Here is a 19267-nt window from a genome sequence, read left to right as displayed (position 1 = left end):
CAAATAATGCCCCTGAACTCAAGTTCATTTATCTGCTTTAACCCTCAGTTTCTTGTCTGTAAAATGATAATAGTAAATGTATCGCCTACTTTATAGAATTAGTATATGGGTAATAGAGATAAGTCACATAAAAAATATTTAGTATAGTCCCTGGCTCAGGCAAATTACTTAAAAAGTTATGTGCTGTTTCTTTTGTTGTAATTACTTTTTTTTTAAACTTCGCTCTCTTACTAAGTTCCAGTAAATATGTTTAAGAGTTTTAGCTTTGGTTTCACAGTAAGAAAACCGAAGTTGCTGGAGGGTTACTTTGATAGAGACATGTGTCTCTATCTGATCTAAACTCCAAATCTGTCCTCTTTTTGTTTCACTGCCTTGCGCAGCTTTATTCTTTCTGAATGGTGTTTATGTGTAATGACTTATGTGATCCTCTTGAACTCATGACTACATGTAGGCAAAGATCATTATCTTCATTTTCCACATGAAGCAACAGGTATCAAGAGTGTCTTGTGCAAAGCCATTGAACTTTTTCCTTCTCAAAATGAGAATCTCTTCTCTTAAAAAAAAAATCAAAATAGACATGACAACAATGCAGAATGTGATCCTGGACCAGGGTCTGTCAGTCTGTCTATCTATCTATCTATCTATCTACCTTATCCATCCATCTATCCATCTTCCTATTCTGTCTATAACTATAAAGGACATTAATGAGATAATTACCAAAATTTGAATGTCTATAAATCACACAGCAGTGTTAATTTCCTGATACTGATAATTGTGCTGTGGTTATATAAGAAACTATCCTTGTTTTCAAGAAATTTAGAAGTTAAGGGGCATTATGTCTGCAGTTATTTTCAAATGGTTTGGGAAAAAATACTATGCACAGAAATTTGATAAAATGTTTTTATCATTTGTGAAATCTGGGTGAAAGATACAGGAAATTCTTTGTACTATTTACGCAACTTTTCTCTAAGTCTAAAATTACTTCATAATGAAGAGTTAAAAAGATGAAAGCAACACATGCTTATTATAAAAAATTAATATGTCAGTGTATAAGTATAATATAAAAGACCTTAGTATTCCTACTCTGGGATGATCACTGTGTGTAATTTATAAGTATAGTTTCTTCTTTTTTTCTACATAAGCAAACATGTATTTCTTTTTTAAGATTTTATTTATTGATTTTACTGAGAGAGGAGGGTTGGAGTTAGAAGTATCAACTCATAGTTGCTTCACGTTAGTTGTTTGTTGATTGCTGATCATATGTGCCTTGACTGACTGATCAAGCCCAGGGTGTTGAACTAGCAACCTCAGCATTCCAAGTCAACACTTCATCCACTGTGTCACCACAGGCCATGCTGTAACAAAATTAAATTCTATTTTACATATAAGTTTCTTGGCACTTTGCTTGCTTAATCTCTTGTCCATTTCTTTACCTAGAGATTTATTTAGTTTTTACCAGCAACACAGCATTTTATGTAGAATTCACTGGTTCCCTGTGTCTCCTAGCTCCTACTATTTGTGTGCTCTTCCAGTAGTGCCCTCTAGCCTATTAATTCCCTGTTTCTCAGGTTTCTTTCCTATAATGTGGTAATAACTACCCTGCTTATTTCACAGTTGTAAGGCTAAAATGAGATAATTAATAAGGAAGCTTTTGGGAAAGTTACAAGTGTGGTATAAGTGAAGGTATGGTTAGGTATTGAAGACGTTAAGCGTAATACTTGATTTACTTATGAAATGAGCTTCTAATGTTCATACAACATTAACACAGTTTTTTAAGGGCTTGTGGGATATTTTCTTTCTCCTGATGTGCTTTTTAACCTCTCTCCATCCCCAACCCCATAGAGTTCACACTATTGAAAGTGTTTTTGAAGAAGAAATTCTAAACTGTCAAGTTGCAGTAGATTACAGTACCTGTCTTTGATATCTCTGTAGGCCACATAATCCTTTATAAAAGTACTATACCAATAAATTTTTTTAGTGATATTTTAGTGATTTCCATTCTAGGTTTATTTTTCCTTTTAAATTGGACGTATTTCACACTGTTAGACTTGCCATTGCAGTGGCTGTGTATGTAGATATGCATGAGTTTGTGTGTGTGTGTGTGTGTGTGTGTGTGTGTGTGTATGTGTGTAATTAACTCTCTAGAAAATCCTCTTTGCAGCCTGCTGGAGGCTTAGAATAGAAAAGAAAAATATGGACTAGCTTAGATCTTCTTGGGCTGCTCCCCTTTCTTGGATTTTACACTTGTTTTTGTCCATTTTATCTTGAGGCTTATGCACAACTTTCTGTAGTGCACCATTTTACTGTGTTAGAAATAAAGACAGGTGCTGGCCGGTTGGCCCAGTGGTAGAGCATCGGCCAGGCATGTGGAAGTTTCCTGGTTTGATTCCCGGTCAGAGCACACAGGAGAAGCACTCATCTCCTTCTCTCCCCCTCCCCCTCCCCCTCTCACTCCCTCCCCCTCCTCTCCCTCCTCCTCCTCCTCCTCCTCCTCCTCCTTCTTCTCCTCCTTCTCCTCTCTTGCAGCCATGGCTCAGCTCCATCAGAGCGAGTTGGCCCTGGGTTATGAGGATGGCTTTGGTTGCAATGGAGCAAGGGCCCCAGTTGGGCAGAGCATCGTTCCCTAGTGAGCTTGCCAGGTGGATCCCTGTCGGGGCACATGTGAGAGTCTATCTCTGCCTCCCCTCCTCTCACTAAAAAAAAAAAAAAAAGAAAGAAATACAGAAAATGTAAAAGTTACTAGTTCATATAAAAATAACAATAATAAATCCACGAGAAGAGTGATGTGATTTTACATTTTTGCAGATTTCTTTAACATCAGGCTTAGTAGAAAACACTTTGAGAACCCTTCCTGTAGTCAGAGCCAGTGGCAGGTAGGCCAAATGGAGTGATAGTTTGGCAGCCAGAGCAAGGCAGGTCAGATTCATTTCTTCCTGAGGAACAGTCAGAACAGATTGGGAGCAGGTGCTCGGTAATCCTTCAGGCAGAAGCTGTGTTTGCTATCTTTGTTGATATTGCTTTGTTCGGCACCCTTCCCGGCCACCTGTGCATCATCTCGCCCTCCACCTTCATTGTCAGTGTACTTTGATAAAAGCCCTACTGTTGGTCCTGAACACTCTTGTGCATTCTGGTTCATTTGTTCAACAAACATCTGTTACGCTCCTGCAGTGTGCAGGGTGCTGTGCTGGGCACTGAGGGCAAAGCAAGGAACAAAATGGACTTCACATTTAAAAGTAATTACACTGAATATTATTAATTATAATTTTGACTGATCCTCTTATGGCACAGCATGCTATGTGAGCATGGAATGGCATAACTATCTTTACTTTGGGGACAGGGAGGATGTTGTTGGGGAAGTGATGTTTATGTTGTGTGCTGATGGGTGAGTAGTAATGGAAGTATATACCTCATGTAGTTTAAATTGTACTTAGGTAGGCCCTGGCCAGTTGGCTCAGTGGTAGAGCGTCGGCCTGGGGTGCAGGAGTCCCGGGATTGATTCCCGGCCAGGGCACACAGGAGAAGCGCCCATCTGCTTCTCCACCCCTCCCCCTCTCCTTCCTCTCTGTCTCTCTCTTCCTCTCCTGCAGCCAAGGCTCCATTGGAGCAAAGATGGCCCGGGCGCTGAGGATGGCTCCATGGCCTCTGCCTCAGGCGCTAGAGTGGCTCTGGTCGCAACAGAGCGACGCCCCAAATGGGCAGAGCATCGCCCCCTGGTCGGGTGCATGCAGGAGTCTGTCTGACTGCCTCCTCATTTCCAACTTCAGGGGAAAAAAAAAATTGTACTTAGGTAGATTTTGTCTGTGATTCAGAAAGAAACATAGAAAAAAATATAAGAATTAACCCTGAACGATTTGAATGTTCCCAGTTGAGGGGGGGTACAACTACTAATTTGGAGATAAGTACTGATTATCTGAGTAGGTCATTGTCTTCTTTCTGAGACATTGTGGAATTCAGTTCATTGTCAGTTCTATGACAATGAGAAGTTTATACTACAGACCAATATTTCTCAAATTTTAATGTATGCACAGATGCCCTAGGGAATCTGGTTAAAATACAGGTTTAGATTAAACAGGCCTGCGATGGGCTCTGCAATACTACTTTGCTGAACAGCTCATATATGATGCTGAACTATGGACCACACTTTAAGTAGCAAGACTGTCATTACACATAATAAGACAAACAGGAATACCAGCTGGATAAGAGGCTGGATGGCTTGACCAGGCGGTGGCGCAGTGGATAGAGCGTTGGTCTGGGATGTGGAGGACCCAGGTTCGAGACCCCGAGGTCTCTAGCTTTAGCGTGGGCTCATCTGACTTGAGCAAAGCTCACCAGCTTGGACCCAAGGTCGTTGGCTCGAGCAAGGGGTTACTCGGTCTGCTGAAGGCCCACGGTCAAGGCACATATGAGAAAGTAATCAATGAACAACTAAGGTGTCACAACAAAAAACTGATGATTGATGCTTCTCATCTCTCTCTGTTCCTCTCTGTCCCTATCTATACCTCTCTCTGACTCTATATAAAAATAATAATAATAATAAATCAAAAAAAATAAGAGGCTGGATGAACATTCTAGAGGTGATGTCCAAAAGGGAGAGATATTTGATAACAGAGAAGACAAAGCAGTTCGGTGCAAGAAGTATTGTGCTACCTAAGAAAGCTAAAAGTGATTCACAGTTACTGTTACAGAGAAGACAGGAAAGCTAGGGATTGAGATAGATGGCCACTAGCGCAGCCAGTGAACTATTCAATAGTCATTTCTGTGGTGAGGACCAAGTGAACTAAAGGATCATTAGTCTGTGTAGGGAAAAGGTCATGTACTGAGGATTGATTACCCTGTGGTAATTATGTGGACTCCAGAAAATGGTCTAAGTGACAAGTAGCCAGTGATACTAGGGAGGAAGGCACACTTTACTTGGAAAAAGAAGAATGTTCAATACTAATTTTCATTATTCAAAGATGATTAATCCATAGTTGGAGGGTCCTGCTAAATAGATTCAAGTAAAAAAATGGTTGTAAATGGCAAAGGCAGGAATAGAATGGGAGAAAAAGGAATCTATATCTGCTTTGAAAGAGTCACCACCATTAACCCTATTAATTGCACATGTGTCTTCTTTATTTCATTGGCACATGGATAGAAGCTTGTAAGACCATTGGAGGCATTACCGGTTTTCCTTGTTTTATATATTATTATGGAAAATCTCTCTCTCTCTCTCCTTTTTTTTTTTTTTTTTTTGTATTTTTCTGAAGCTGGAAACGGGGAGGCAGTTAGACAGACTCCTGCATGCGCCCGACCAGGGGGCGATGCTCTGCCCATTTGGGGCGTCGCTCTGTTGCGACCAGAGCCACTCTAGCGCCTGAGGCAGAGGCCATGGAGCCATCCTCAGCGCCTGGGCCATCTTTGCTCCAGTGGAGCCTTGGCTGCGGGAGGGGAAGAGAGAGACAGAGAGGAAGGAGAGGGGGAGGGGTGGAGAAGCAGATGGGCGCTTCTCCTGTGTGCCCTGGCCAGGAATCGAACCCAGTATTTCCGCACGCCAGGCCAACGCTCTACCACTGAGCCAGCCAGCCAGGGCCTGGAAAATATCTTTTTGTTGCAGTTATGCTTTTTAAGTTTTTGTTGAAGACGTTTTATAGTTCTTAGTAAATTTATTGGGATCAGAGTTAAAGTAACATCAAATTAGCATGTCATAAAATGAACTGTATATATAAAACATTTTATACTTGATGTTTTCTCAATGGTTTAAAAGAAATATTTTGGAATACTATAATGCTTAAAATCCTGTCTACTTTTATTCCCTTTTAGAATGTCATTTCATTGGATTTAGCAAAACACATGCCCTTCAGTACATTTATTTATTTATTTATTTATTAAATAAATTTTTATTAATGGTAATGGGATGACATTAATAAATCAGGGTACATATATTCAAAGAAAACATGTCTAGGTTATTTTGTCATCAAATTATGTTGCAAACCCCTCGCCCAAAGTCAGATTGTCCTCCATCACCCTCTATCTAGTTCTCTGTGCCCCTCCCCCTCCCCCTAACTCTCTCCCTCCCTCCCTCCCATGTCCTCCCTCCCCCCCCACCCATGGTAACCACCACACTCTTGTCCATGTCTCTTAGTCTCATTTTTATGTTCCACCAATGTATGGAATCATGTAGTTCTTGTTTTTTTCTGATTTGCTTATTTCACTCCTTATAGTGTTATCAAGATCCCACCATTTTGCTGTAAATGATCTGATGTCATCATTTCTTATGGCTGAGTAGTATTCCATAGTGTATATGTGCCACATCTTCTTTATCCAGTCTTCTATTGAAGGGCTTTTTGGTTGTTTCCATGTCTTGGCCACTGTGAACAGTGCTGCAATGAACATGGGGCTACATGTGTCTTCACGTATCAATGTTTCTGAGGTTTTGGGGTATATACCCAGTAGAGGGATTGCTGGGTCATAAGGTAGTTCTATTTGCAGTTTTTTGAGGAACCACCATACTTTCCTCCATAATGGTTGTACTACTTTACAGTCCCACCAACAGTGAATGAGGGTTCCTTTTTCTCCACAGCCTCTCCAACATTTGCTATTACCCGTCTTGTTGATAATAGCTAATCTAACAGGAGTGAGGTGGTATCTCATTGTAGTTTTGATTTGCATTTCTCTAATAACTAATGAAGCTGAGCATCTTTTCATATATCTGTTGGCCATTTGTATCTCTTCCTGGGAGAAGTGTCTGTTCATGTCCTCTTCCCATTTTTTTATTGGATTGTTTGTTTGTTGTTGAGTTTTATGAGTTCTTTGTAAATTTTGGATATTAGGCCCTTATCTGAGCTGTCGTTTGAAAATATCAGTTCCCATATAGTTGGCTGTCTGTTTATTTTGATATCAGTTTCTCTTGCTGAACAAAAACTTTTAATTCTGATGTAGTCCCATTCATTTATCTTTGCCTTCACTTCTCTTGCCATTGGAGTCAAGTTCATAAAATGTTCTTTAAAACCCAGGTCCATGATTTTAGTACCTATGTCTTCTTCTATGTACTTTATTGTTTCAGGTCTTATATTTAGGTCTTTGATCCATTTTGAATTAATTTTAGTACACGGGGACAGGCTGTAGTCGAGTTTCATTCTTTTGCATGTGTCTTTCCAGTTTTCCCAACACCATTTGTTGAAGAGGCTTTCTTTTCTCCATTGTGTGTTGTTGGCCCCTTTATCAAAGATTATTTGACCATATATATGTGGTTTTATTTCTGGGCTTTCTATTCTGTTCCATTGGTCTGAGTGTCTATTTTTTTGCCAATACCATGCTGTTTTGATTATCGTGGCCCTATAATATAGTTTAAAGTCAGGTATTGTAATGCCCCCAGCTTCATTCTTTTTCCTTAGGATTGTTTTGGCTATTCGGGGTTTTTTATAGTTCCATATAAATCTGATGATTTTTTGTTCCATTTCTTTAAAAAATCTCATAGGGATTTTGATGGGAATTGCATTAAATTTGTATATTGCTTTGGGTAATATGGCCATTTTGATTATATTTATTCTTCCTATCCAAGAACAAGGAATATTTTTCCATCTCATTGTATCTTTTTCGATTTCCCTTAACAATGCTTTGTAATTTTCATTATATAGGTCCTTTACGTTCTTTGTTATGTTTAGTCCTAGGTATTTTATTTTTTTTGTTGCAATCGTGAAGGGGATTATTTTTTTGAGTTCGTTTTCTAATATTTCATTGTTGGCATATAGAAAGGCTATGGACTTTTGTATGTTAATTTTGTATCCTGCGACCTTACTGTATTGGTTTATTGTTTCTAATAATCTTTTTGTGGAGTCCTTCGGGTTTTCGATGTATAGGATCATATCATCAGCAAAAAGTGATAGCTTTACTTCTTCTTTTCCGATATGGATGCCTTTTATTTCTTTGTCTTGTCTGATTGCTCTGGCCAGAACTTCTAGCACCACGTTGAATAAGAGTGGAGAGAGTGGACAACCCTGTCTTGTTCCTGATTTAAGGTAGAAAGTCCTCAGTTTTATGCCGTTTAAGAGGATGTTGGCTGATGGTTTATCATATATGGCCTTTATCATGTTGAGATATTTTCCTTCTATACCCATTTTGTTGAGAGTCTTAAACATAAAATTGTGTTGTATTTTATCAAAAGCCTTTTCTGCATCTATTGATAAGATCATGTGGTTTTTGTTCTTTGTTTTGTTGATATGGTGTATTACGTTAACCGTTTTGCGTATGTTGAACCATCCTTGAGATTCTGGGATGAATCCCACTTGATCATGATGTATTATTTTTTTAATATGTTGTTGTATTCGGTTTGCCAGTATTTTGTTTAGTATTTTAGCATCTGTATTCATTAGAGATATTGGTCTGTAGTTTTCTTTCTTTGTGCCATCCTTGCCAGGTTTTGGTATGAGGGTTATGTTGGCCTCATAAAATGTGTTTGGAAGTATTGCTTCTTCTTCAATTTTTTGGAAGACTTTGAGTAGAATAGGAACCAAGTCTTCTTTGAATGTTTGATAGAATTCACTAGTATAACCGTCTGGGCCTGGACTTTTATTTTTGGGGAGATTTTTAATAGTTTTTTCTATTTCCTCCCTGCTGATTGGTCTGTTTAGGCTTTCTGCTTCTTCATGACTCAGTCTAGGAAGGTTGTATTGATCTAGGAATTTATCCATTTCTTCTAGATTGTTGTATTTGGTGGCATATAATTTTTCATAGTATTCTACAATAATTCTTTGTATTTCTATGATGTCTGTGGTGATCTCTCCTCTTTCATTTTGGATTTTATTTATTTGAGTCCTGTGTCTTTTTTCCTTGGTGAGTCTTGCCAAGGGTTTGTCAATTTTGTTGATCTTTTCAAAGAACCAGCTCCTTGTTTTATTGATTTTTTTCTATAGTTTTTCTGTTCTCTATTTCATTTATTTCTGCTCTGATTTTTATTATCTCCTTTCTTCGGCTGGTTTTGGGTTGTCTTTGTTCTTCTTTTTCTAGTTCCTTAAGGTGTGAAGTTAAGTGGTTTACTTTGGCTCTCTCTTGTTTGTTCATATAGGCCTGAAGTGATATGAACTTTCCTCTTATTACTGCTTTTGCTGCATCCCAGAGATTCTGATATGTCGTATTTTCATTTTCATTTGTCTGTATATATCTTTTGATTTCTGCGCTTATTTCTTCTTTGACCCATTCATTTTTTAGAAGTATGTTGTTTAGTTTCCACATTTTTGTGGGTTTTTCCTCCTCTTTTTTGCAGTTGAATTCTAGTTTCAAGGCTTTATGATCAGAAAATATGCTTGGTACAATTTCAATTTTTCTAAATTTGCTGATATTGTCTTTGTGGCCCAACATATGGTCAATTCTTGAGAATGTTCCATGTACACTAGAGAAAAATGTATACTCTGTCGCTTTGGGATGAAGTGTCCTGTAGATGTCTATCATATCCAGGTGTTCTAGTATTTCGTTTAAGGCCACTATATCTTTATTGATTCTCTGTTTGGATGACCGATCTAGAGCCGTCAGCGGTGTATTGAGGTCTCCAAGTATGATTGTATTTTTGTTAGTTTTTGTTTTAAGGTCAATAAGTAGCTGTCTTATATATTTTGGTGCTCCTTGGTTTGGTGCATATATATTAAGGATTGTTATGTCTTCTTGATTCAACTTCCCCTTAATCATTATGAAATGACCATTTTTGTCTCTGAGTACTTTTTCTGTCTTGTAGTCAGCATTATTAGATATGAGTATTGCTACACCTGCTTTTTTTGGGGTGTTGTTTGCTTGGAGTATTGTTTTCCAGCCTTTCACTTTGAATTTGTTTTTATCCTTGTTGCTTAGATGTGTTTCTTGTAGGCAGCATATAGTTGGATTTTCTTTTTTAATTCATTCTGCTACTCTGTGTCTTTTTATTGGTAAGTTTAATCCATTTACATTTAGTGTAATTATTGACACTTGTGGGTTCCCTACTGCCATTTTATAAATTGCTTTCTGTTAGTTTTGTATCTAGTTTGATTCTTCTCTTTTGTTTTTCTATCATTTGTTTTTGTTTGTTTGTGTTCCATACTTCTTTCCTCTGTTGCTACCTTTTTTAAGTCAAGTGTTTTTGTGGTGGTTTTTTTAAGGGTGGTTACCATAAAGTAATGAAAAGGGTACCTACCATATTGATTGTAGTACCCTATCTTATAAGTATTTCTGCACTTCATCATCCTTTGCTACTGTTAATCTCCATCCTCTCCCCCCTTTTTTTCCTTTGTTGTCACAGTTTAAGTTTGGTTTTATTGTGTTCTTGGTGGAGCTGTTACTTGTGGTGTTGTTTTCTTTTGTTCTTTGAATCTGGTTGGAAAACCCCCCTTAGTATTTCCTGGAGTGGGGGCTTTCTGTTGATAAATTCTCTCATCTTTTCTGTATTTGTGAATGTTTTTATATCTCCTTCATACTTGAAGGATAGCTTTGATGGGTATAGTATTCTTGGCTGAAAGTTCCTCTCTTTCAGGGCTTTAAATATTGGGGTCCACTCTCTTCTAGCTTGTAGAGTTTCTGCTGAGAAATCTGATGATAATCTAATAGGCCTTCCTTTATATGTTGTACTCTTCTTTTCCCTGGCTGCCTTGAGAATTTTTTCTTTGTCATTGGTTTGTGTCATCTTTATTATGATGTGCCTTGGAGTGGGTTTGTTGGGGTTAAGAAAACTCGGTGTTCTGTTTGCTTCTTGAATTTGAGGCTTTAGTTCTTTCCACAGGCTTGGGAAGTTCTCGTCTATTATTTGTTTGAGTATATTCTCCATTCCATTTTCTTTCTCTTCTCCCTCTGATATACCTATTATTCTTATGTTATTCTTTCTGATGGAGTCAGACAATTCCTGTAGGGCTTTCTCATTTTTTATTATTTTTGAGCCTCTTTCTTCTTCTCTCTGTTGTGCCTCAAGTTGTTTGTCTTCTATTTCACTAATCCTATCTTCAATCTGGGCTGTTCTGTTAGCTAAGCTTGTTACCTCGTTTTTCAGCTCGTGAATTGAGTTTTTCATTTCTGTTTGATTTGTTTTTATAGTTTCAATTTCCTTGGTAATATATTCTTTGTGTTCATTGAGTTGTTTTCTGATCTCCCTATATTGCCTTTCTGTGTTTTCTTGTATATCTCTGAGTATTTTTAAGATTTCTATTTTAAATTCTCTGTCATTTAGCTCCAAGGCTTCCAATATGTTAAGTCTTTTCTCCATAGATTTTTCCACATCTATTTGTGTTACCTCTCTTTCTTTTGTATCCATAATATTCTATTTCCTCTTTCTTATCGGCATCTGAGGGTGGTCTTATTGATAGCACTAATTAGAATTAATAAAGAGTAAAAAGAAAAGAAAAAAAAAAAGGGTAAAACACCCCACAAAAAAAAACAGTAATAATTTATTATTTCCCCCTTTTTTTCTCTCTTCTCTTTCCTTCCTCTCCCCTCCTCAGGGAAATATCGTGCCTATAATGGAGGGCCTGATTTGGGGTGAAGAGTTCAAGGGGCAAAAAAAAGGGAGTAGGGACCTACTAAATGCAAAAAAAAAAAAAAAAAAGGAAGAAAATCTTAGACAAGCATAAGATGATTTGCTTGTAAGTGATGGTCAACTAAGAGATATAATGAGAGGGATAAGAGGGAATCAGAAAAAAGGACCAAAAAAGAATAATAAAGAAGAAAAAATAAAAATAATAAGTAAAAATCTGTTGTATTAAGTGGAGCGAAGACTAAATACAATGGAGACCTTGGGTTGGGAGGACCCAAAATGCCACAAAAATAAAGAAGAGAAAAAAAAATAAAAACAAAAGCAAAAAAGAGAAATAAAGCCAAAAAAAAGCCTTGAGTCCCAAATTGACTAATTTGTTCGTGATTGAGGATTATATGGGAGGAAAGTAAAATGAGAAAAGAAAAAACGAATAGAAAGGAAAAAATAAGAAAAAGAGAAAAACGAAGGAAGAAATAAAATAGGAGGAGAAAAAAACAAAATAAAGCAAGACAAAAAAAAAAAAAAACGAAAGAGGAGAGAGTGAGAGTTAAGTGTTTTGGAGTATAACCTTAAAGGAGGGTGAGGATGAAGAAGAAAAATAAAATGCAACACTCATGGGTAGTGTAGTTCAAGAAAGGGGAAGCATAAGATCGGCAGAGAATAGAAGGACCGAGGTGGAGGAAATAAAGGCAAAAAGATAGAAGAAACAAACAACAACAACAACAAAAAAAAAAATTAGTGGATCAAGTTGTAAAGTCTGTGGGTTTTTCTTGATTTTGAGAGGTTAACTTCTTCCTTTTTCTTTTCTCTCCCTCTTCCTAGTCGGTGACTCTGTACCCCAGGCTCTGCCCCTGTGTCACTCTTAGGTAGGGATTTGCAGTTGATGGGATTCTATGGCAATGTCATATAATTGGCTTTAGTCTTGCTGGAAGTAAAGGCTTGTTGGCGTTTGCAGGGTCCAACGATGAGAGTTTGCTTTCTGGATTCTCTCTCCTAGTCCCCCCTTTCTGAATTAGCAGCCTGGTGATCCAGCTATAAGGCTGCAACTGCTTCTGCCTGGGGAGTAAGAGGCTCAAAGAGCTGGGAAATCCCCACTCTATCCCCACTCAGTGCAAGGCTTTGGGAAAGGCTCTGACAGTCAGGGCCTCCAGTGTAATCAGGTGGGGGTGGGAGTCAATTGTTGTCAAGGTGACTGTTCAGCGCCTATCATTTAGTTGGACCTCTCAACCCAGGCTTTCCACACTTTGTAGCCTGTTTTTGCAGGGAAGAAGAGGCACTAGTCTCTGCTTACGACTAGTGTAGTATAGACCTTATTATCTGCCAAGTCCTTCTTGTTAGCGTTTATCCCTTAATATGGAGGCTCTATCAATCAGAAGTTGCCCCTGCCCCTTTAGCAAGAGGCACTAAAAAATATCACGCCTCTTGTCTTGGATCGCTGAACTGAGTGAGATCTTATCAATTAGAACCGAGGGTGCGCAGATTTTATGGGTTAAGCTAATTTCAGTGATTGGGTCGCAGCTGTGTTTCCGAAGGTATTTTAGGCTGCCTGCGCGCGCCCCTCCCCCAACGCTTGATTGTTAGCTTGAATGGCTGGGTGAGGTGCCCCGCCCACGGAGAGAATCTCCCAAGCCTCTCCCGCTCGCCCCGCCGCTGGCGGCTGGACTGCACCAGGCGCAGGATAATGGAGCCCCCTGGGTGTGCGGGCCAGCAGGGCGCCCTGGGCGCGTGGAATGCCCAAGGCACGTGCGCGAATGGGGCGCTCCGGGCACCGGTGGCCGGCGACCCCCACTCGCAGTGTGCGGGCCGCTGGGAACGTCAGCGGTGCTCAACCCGACCGGGCGCACGCGCGGCGGCTCGTGGCGGCCGCTCGCGGTGGCAGTTCGCGGCGGCCGCTCAGAGCGGCGGCGGCTTGCGGGGCTTGCGGGGCTCGCAGCGCTCGCGGTGGCGGCTCGCGGTTCCCAAGTATATGGGCTGACTCACCGCAGGCGCACTCCCTCATGGCTTGAATGAGCGTCGCTGCTGCGGTAGCTTCCTCCACACCCTCGTCTCTCAGATTCAAGTGATAACAGTCCTTTTGCTTTCAGTTTGTGTGGAACTCCGGAATGCTCCGAGGATAAATTTTTCTGTTTCTAGTTGATAAATTTGTTGTGATTTAGGGGAGAGCTGTCGGACGCACTTCTCACGGCGCCATTTCCGTGACGTCACCCCTTCAGTACATTTAAAGAAAGGAATTAAGGTTTCTATAGTGCTGAGCAGTCATTTTAGGTTACTTGTCTTTTAACTTTCGTTCATTAACTTATAGGAGATAATAGGCATAACTTACTGATAAAGAGCAAAGAGAATACTCAATCAGGCAATTGTCATAAAAAGTTTATGATGTAAAAACCCTCTAAGACTGAATTAATAGAATTCAAGACTCGTCCTAGAGTAAAATCAGCTTTGTTAATTAGATTGCCTCTTGATTTTTTTAGACACAGGTCTACCTAAAAGGGGCAGCTGAAGAAAGCCGATGGTATGGCATATGTTTGTGAAAAATCAAGTTTCCTTAGATATCTGTACTTCTAAATTGTGACTCAGTAAGTATTGGGTGTCAAGGAACAATCAAAGATATGAGAGTAGTTTGAAAAGAAATAAAATGTGTAAAAGGGAATCCCCTTGAAGTTACAGAATAACAAAGATGATCATTTTTGTATTGCCTTAGGTTGAAAGACTGAGTGTTCAATAGGCTGCCATTCAGTGGATAATGCTATCAAATAGTGACACAGAATGTTTCTGATTAGGCTGGGATCCTGCCATGCCTTTGGAGCATTTGAGGCAGAGAACAATTGGCAGTACTCACCTCCACCTGGGGAATGCTATGGCTAGAGACATGATAAGGTACATTCCAGAGACAGCCCCTTAGAAAACACAATTCATCAGAGAAGTAAATACATTTTCATGTCATTTCTTAAATGCCTTAGAAACATGGGAGAGGAAACATAAAGAGTTGTTATTTCTTCTTTAAAACCTAGAAGCAATTCTAGAAACAAGGAAAAAAATCCTTTTAGTTTTAAAGCCAAGCACTTTGGCAATCTTGTTGCAAACTATATTTGTGCTCTCCAGTGCCTGCATGACTCAGTTGTTCTTTCTAATAAAATATGCCTTGCTCTCCGCTGGATCGGTGATGGGATTTAATGATTGAGAACGAGTGCCCTGTCCTCATCTGGCTAACATGAATCAAGTGAAATGAAACTGAAAGGTAGAATTTAGGATTCAAGCCTGTCTTCTGGTTTGCCTCGGGTTCCTCTGGTCTACAGTAAACCTCTTAATGCAATGTTTTTCAACCACTGGTCCACGGACTGGTGGCAGTCACCCAGAAATTTTGTGCCAGTCCGTGAAGAGTTAACCAGCCAGCTGTTGTATGAAGACTATAGACCTAATGATCTTAGTTGGATTTGCTTATGCTTGGGGTGATTGCCACTTATCAGCTTGTATCATCGTTGAAAATATTATTGAGGTCGTCTTAGATACCTATGGAACTTGTAGGCTTGTTCTAACAACCTTTTGCATGGTGCAGAGCATTTACAAATCATGCACATAGACAAAAAGCATTCAGACAAACTTATGTAGTATTCAGTGCATCATCGTACATATGGAGTTCGGAAATCAAGCACCTGCTTGTACTGTGTTGCACTGTTATGCTTGGTAAGATAAAACTATTCCTTGCACATTCCTGTTTTCTGCTGGCTAGGTCACTGGTCCCCAAGTGTAAAAAGGTTGAAAACCACTGTCTTAATAGAAACTTATTATCAAGCACAAAGAGTTCTACCAAGGAATTAGTATTAGAAATTGACAGTGTAAATTACGTATTTTGTTATGATACTGTATCCTTGAGGGTCATATGTATCTGTTCTTGACATCTTTTCCTGTGTAGCTTCAGAGGGCACAGAAGGAGTCCTCAATACTGGAGCCTGTTTTCATTATATCTGCCCCCCGCCCAGATATATGTCTTTTTGTATCTTACTTTATTTCAAAATTATTTATTAAAAGTCTTGATTTTATTGTTGCTAGTATATATTCAAACAGCTAATTTAATCACATTATTATTGGAATATTTGTATTGCAAACCACCATGCAAGGCTCTAGCCCAAGTCAAAATGAATTTTTATTTCCAAGCTGTATATTTTAGAAAAACTTTTTAAAAATACCTAAATTTACTACTCCAGAATTGATTGGGTTAAGGACATAGAGTTAGGGGCTTATTAAATAGGTAGAACCTGAAGGCTTTTATTATCTGTTATACAGTTAATGAACGGGAGGAATGGACTGTGAGATTACTTGAAAAAGAATTTTTTTAATCCATGCCCTTACCTTGTTTTGAGCTCTGCAGTGGTTAGATATGTGTTCTGACTGGCTTGTCAAAGTGTGTTTATATTTAACATAAATCAGGCCCTCCTGATTTTACAAGGAGCACACATTTATGGAGCAAGGATGGGATGCTTTAGGGTTTTTTCTTTAATGTATTTTTTTGTGCTCTCACAGCCCTTACTGTTGTCATCTGCTCCCTAGGTTGGTTTCTGGCTATTTTGGGAAGTCATTTGTTTTTAATTTGGTTAATGCAGATGAAACCCACATAGAGAGGCAAGTGGAGAAGGGGGTGGGGGGACAGAATTCTTCAAGCATGTAGGGGTGTGCACCAAGAATTTCAAAGACTTCAAACAGGTATAGAGGGGTAGGGAAAGAGCAAATTGGGAGCCTTTCAACCATGACATTTTCTTCTAATGAAGAGCAGCTTGAAAGCTGTAATCTTGAGTGTGTTGCAGTCGTTTGAAGTCAGACACTTGCACATTTTAAAATAGTGGTGAGATTAAAAATTTTTCCCATCTGAAGCGGAATTAAGCATATTGGTCATCATCTTAGTTTGATAGTTATAGGTCCCAGAATGAATGAACACCAAAGCTTTTAAAATTTAGATGGGCCATGGCAACATCTCTTTTGTCTTTTATCTCCATTGTTTTCATAGTATATGATGATATTTTTTTGTCTCTTTTAAACAAAACAGTGCATTTTTCTCCTTCTAGTTGTTCACAAATGACCTTGAATTAATTGTGTTTTTATATTTTGCAGTACATTTTTATACCTGAAATTTCTGGTAGTGTGGGCACTTGTCCTCCTGGCAGACTTTGTCCTGGAGTTCAGATTTGAATACCTGTGGCCATTTTGGCTCTTCATCAGAAGTGTCTATGATTCCTTCAGATACCAGGGGCTGGTACGTTTATTAATACATGTTTTTCAAGTATAATGAAGTTAATAACCCTTTTAAGAAAATCTTCAATACCTGATTATAAAACTGTTTAAAATAGATTTTATTAGTAATACTTATGTGACCTTATTGAGCTAAATAGAGTCTATGGACCGAAACTGGCCTCTAAGTCTATTTTTTCTAAACCCATTGATCAGATCATAATCCCTACTCTGTCACTGCAGTGAGGAGAAGGGGAGCGGGGGTTTTCTGGAGGGAGCCAGAGTAGTGGAGGAGGAATAATTGCCCAGCTGGACTCTGAAGTTTTCTGGAGCCCCTGTCACTGTGTTTGTGATTGCCTTAGAGTTAGAGCAGTGCTTCCTAAACTTTCTGCTTTCAGAACGTGTTTACATTCTTAAAAATTATTGAAGACTCCAGAGAGCTCTTATATATGTGGGTTACATCCATCCATACTTACTATATTAGAAATTAAAACAGAAACTTAAATATTTATTAATTCGCTTAAAAAATAACAAACTCATTACCTGTTAACACAAATTACATTTTTCAAATGAAAGATCTATTTTCCAAAACAGAAAAGTTGGAAGATTGACTACAGTTTGCAAATTTATGTAATGTCTGGCTTAATGGAAGACAGCTTGATTTTTCATATCTGCTTCTGAACTCAGTCAGTTGCACATATCATGTAGCTTCTGGAAAACACCACTGTACTCCTGAGAGTGAGTGTGGAAAAGGCAGGTAACATCTTAGTATTATTTTGGAAATAGTTTTGACTCGGAAGACCTGCTGACAGGATCTCAGAGACCCCCAGACCATGTGTTGAGAACTGCTGAGTTAAATAGAATAAGGGCACAGACCTTGTAGTTCTGTCGTGTTCCATAGCCACATCTTAAACCTGTAGTAATAAGAATTATGCTGGTGTTCATGATTTTAATAATGCAGTCTTCCTTGGGGCACACTTCTACCTATTACCAGTGGGACATGAACTCAAAATCATCTTCTCAATGCATGGCTTTGCTCTGACCAAAGCAGCAAGCCCAGGAAGAAGAGCTACAGGTTTAAGATGTGGCTATGGAACACGACAGAACTACAAGGTCTGTGCCCTTATTCTATTTAACTCAGCAGTTCTCAACACATGGTCTGGGGGTCTCTGAGATCCTGTCAGCAGGTCTTCCGAGTCAAAACTATTTCCAAAATAATACTAAGATGTTACCTGCCTTTTCCACACTCACTCTCAGGAGTACAGTGGTGTTTTCCAGAAGCTACATGATATGTGCAACTGACTGAGTTCAGAAGCAGATATGAAAAATCAAGCTGTCTTACATTAAGCCAGACATTATATAAATTTGCAAACTGTAGTCATATGAGGCTCATATGTAGTCATATGGTTCATATGAGGCTCTTTCGGAGTGTATTGTGAGGAGAGGGGAGCTTTTTCTGTATTAAAATTTTAGTTCTTTTCTGTAACCCATCTGTGGAGTCCCAGTGAACTCGCTGTGAACCAGCCTCAGTTTGTTGTGCAGATCTTCTTCATGATTTGAGGCCATAAATTAGATCACTCTTTAATATTACATTAACCATACTTTGTATATGGTTGACTTAAATGTTTAAAATTTCCTGTTATAATTTGCCCTGTAGTTACTGCATAGCAATTTCAGAGATTTTGTACAACATGCTTATAATAATCTCTGTTTGAAAATAACAAGTTCTAAGATGTGTTTTTATTTTGTTTTGTTTTTCCCTTTAGGCCTTCTCAGTGTTTTTTGTTTGTGTAGCATTCACATCAAATATAATATGTCTGCTGTTCATCCCCATACAATGGCTTTTTTTTGCTGCTAGCACATATGTATGGGTTCAGTACGTCTGGCACACAGGTAAGTCTTAATGGTGTCTTAAATGGACAGAAATCTTCTAGTTAAACTTTTGTAATGTGGTGATTAATCTTTGAATAAATTACTTAGAGTTGAATTTAATGTGGACAGTTTAAAGTTGTCTTTTCCTAATAAATTTTAATAATACCTTTAAAAATAGTTTATCTTTTTTTATTATTGAATCAAAAGTTTAAGCCTGACCTGAGGTTGCGCAGTGGATAACATGTTTGGTTCGAAACCTTGGGCTTGCCCCGTCAAGACACATATGGGAGTTGATGCTTCCTGCTCCTCCCCCTTTTCTCTCTCTCCCCCTCTCCCCCTCTCCCCCTCTCCCCCTCTCTCCCTCTCCCCCTCTCTCCCTCTCCCTTGCCTCTCTAAAAAGAATAAATAAAAATCTTTAAAAAAGAAAGAAAGAAAAAAGTTTAAGCCTGTATGATTTGATACCTTAATTGTTGCTGCTCTCATCATCATTTTTTTTTAAAGTTGAAGTGATTTCTATTTAGGTAGACTTGAAGATAACCATGTGCCAAATAGGAAAAATGTTCTGGGAGTTTCAGCATTGAAAGGAAGTCAGAGGTCATTTAGTTGAAGCCTTATTTGGTCCAAGAATTCCCACAGCATCCCTTCCACATGGTGTTCAGTCTCGGATTGAAAACCTGCAGTGACAGGGAACTTGCTGCTGTTGTTTCT

At 38.9% G+C, this 19267-nt stretch overlaps 1 protein-coding gene and 1 non-coding gene across 3 annotated transcripts in view; both read left to right on the top strand.

Moving 5' to 3' along the window:
* MACO1 (macoilin 1) overlaps window positions 1–19267 on the top strand; it is a 72535-nt gene that overhangs the window by 8358 nt on the left and 44910 nt on the right. The window contains exons 2-3 of one of the 2 annotated variants that reach the window (XM_066270066.1): window positions 16571–16712; window positions 18454–18580. The exons of the other annotated variant lie outside the window; for it this stretch is intronic. Coding sequence (XP_066126163.1) covers window positions 16571–16712; window positions 18454–18580 — 269 coding nt within the window. The remainder of the gene's footprint in view (window positions 1–16570; window positions 16713–18453; window positions 18581–19267) is intronic. 2 annotated transcript variants of the gene reach the window in all.
* TRNAP-GGG (transfer RNA proline (anticodon GGG)) lies at window positions 3436–3511 on the top strand. The gene has a single exon. It is a non-coding gene; the product is annotated as a tRNA-Pro (tRNA).

The sequence above is a fragment of the Saccopteryx bilineata genome, chromosome 3 (assembly GCF_036850765.1).
Source record: "Saccopteryx bilineata isolate mSacBil1 chromosome 3, mSacBil1_pri_phased_curated, whole genome shotgun sequence".
NCBI lineage: Eukaryota > Metazoa > Chordata > Mammalia > Chiroptera > Emballonuridae > Saccopteryx > Saccopteryx bilineata.
This window is presented reverse-complemented; position numbering and strand designations above follow the sequence as displayed.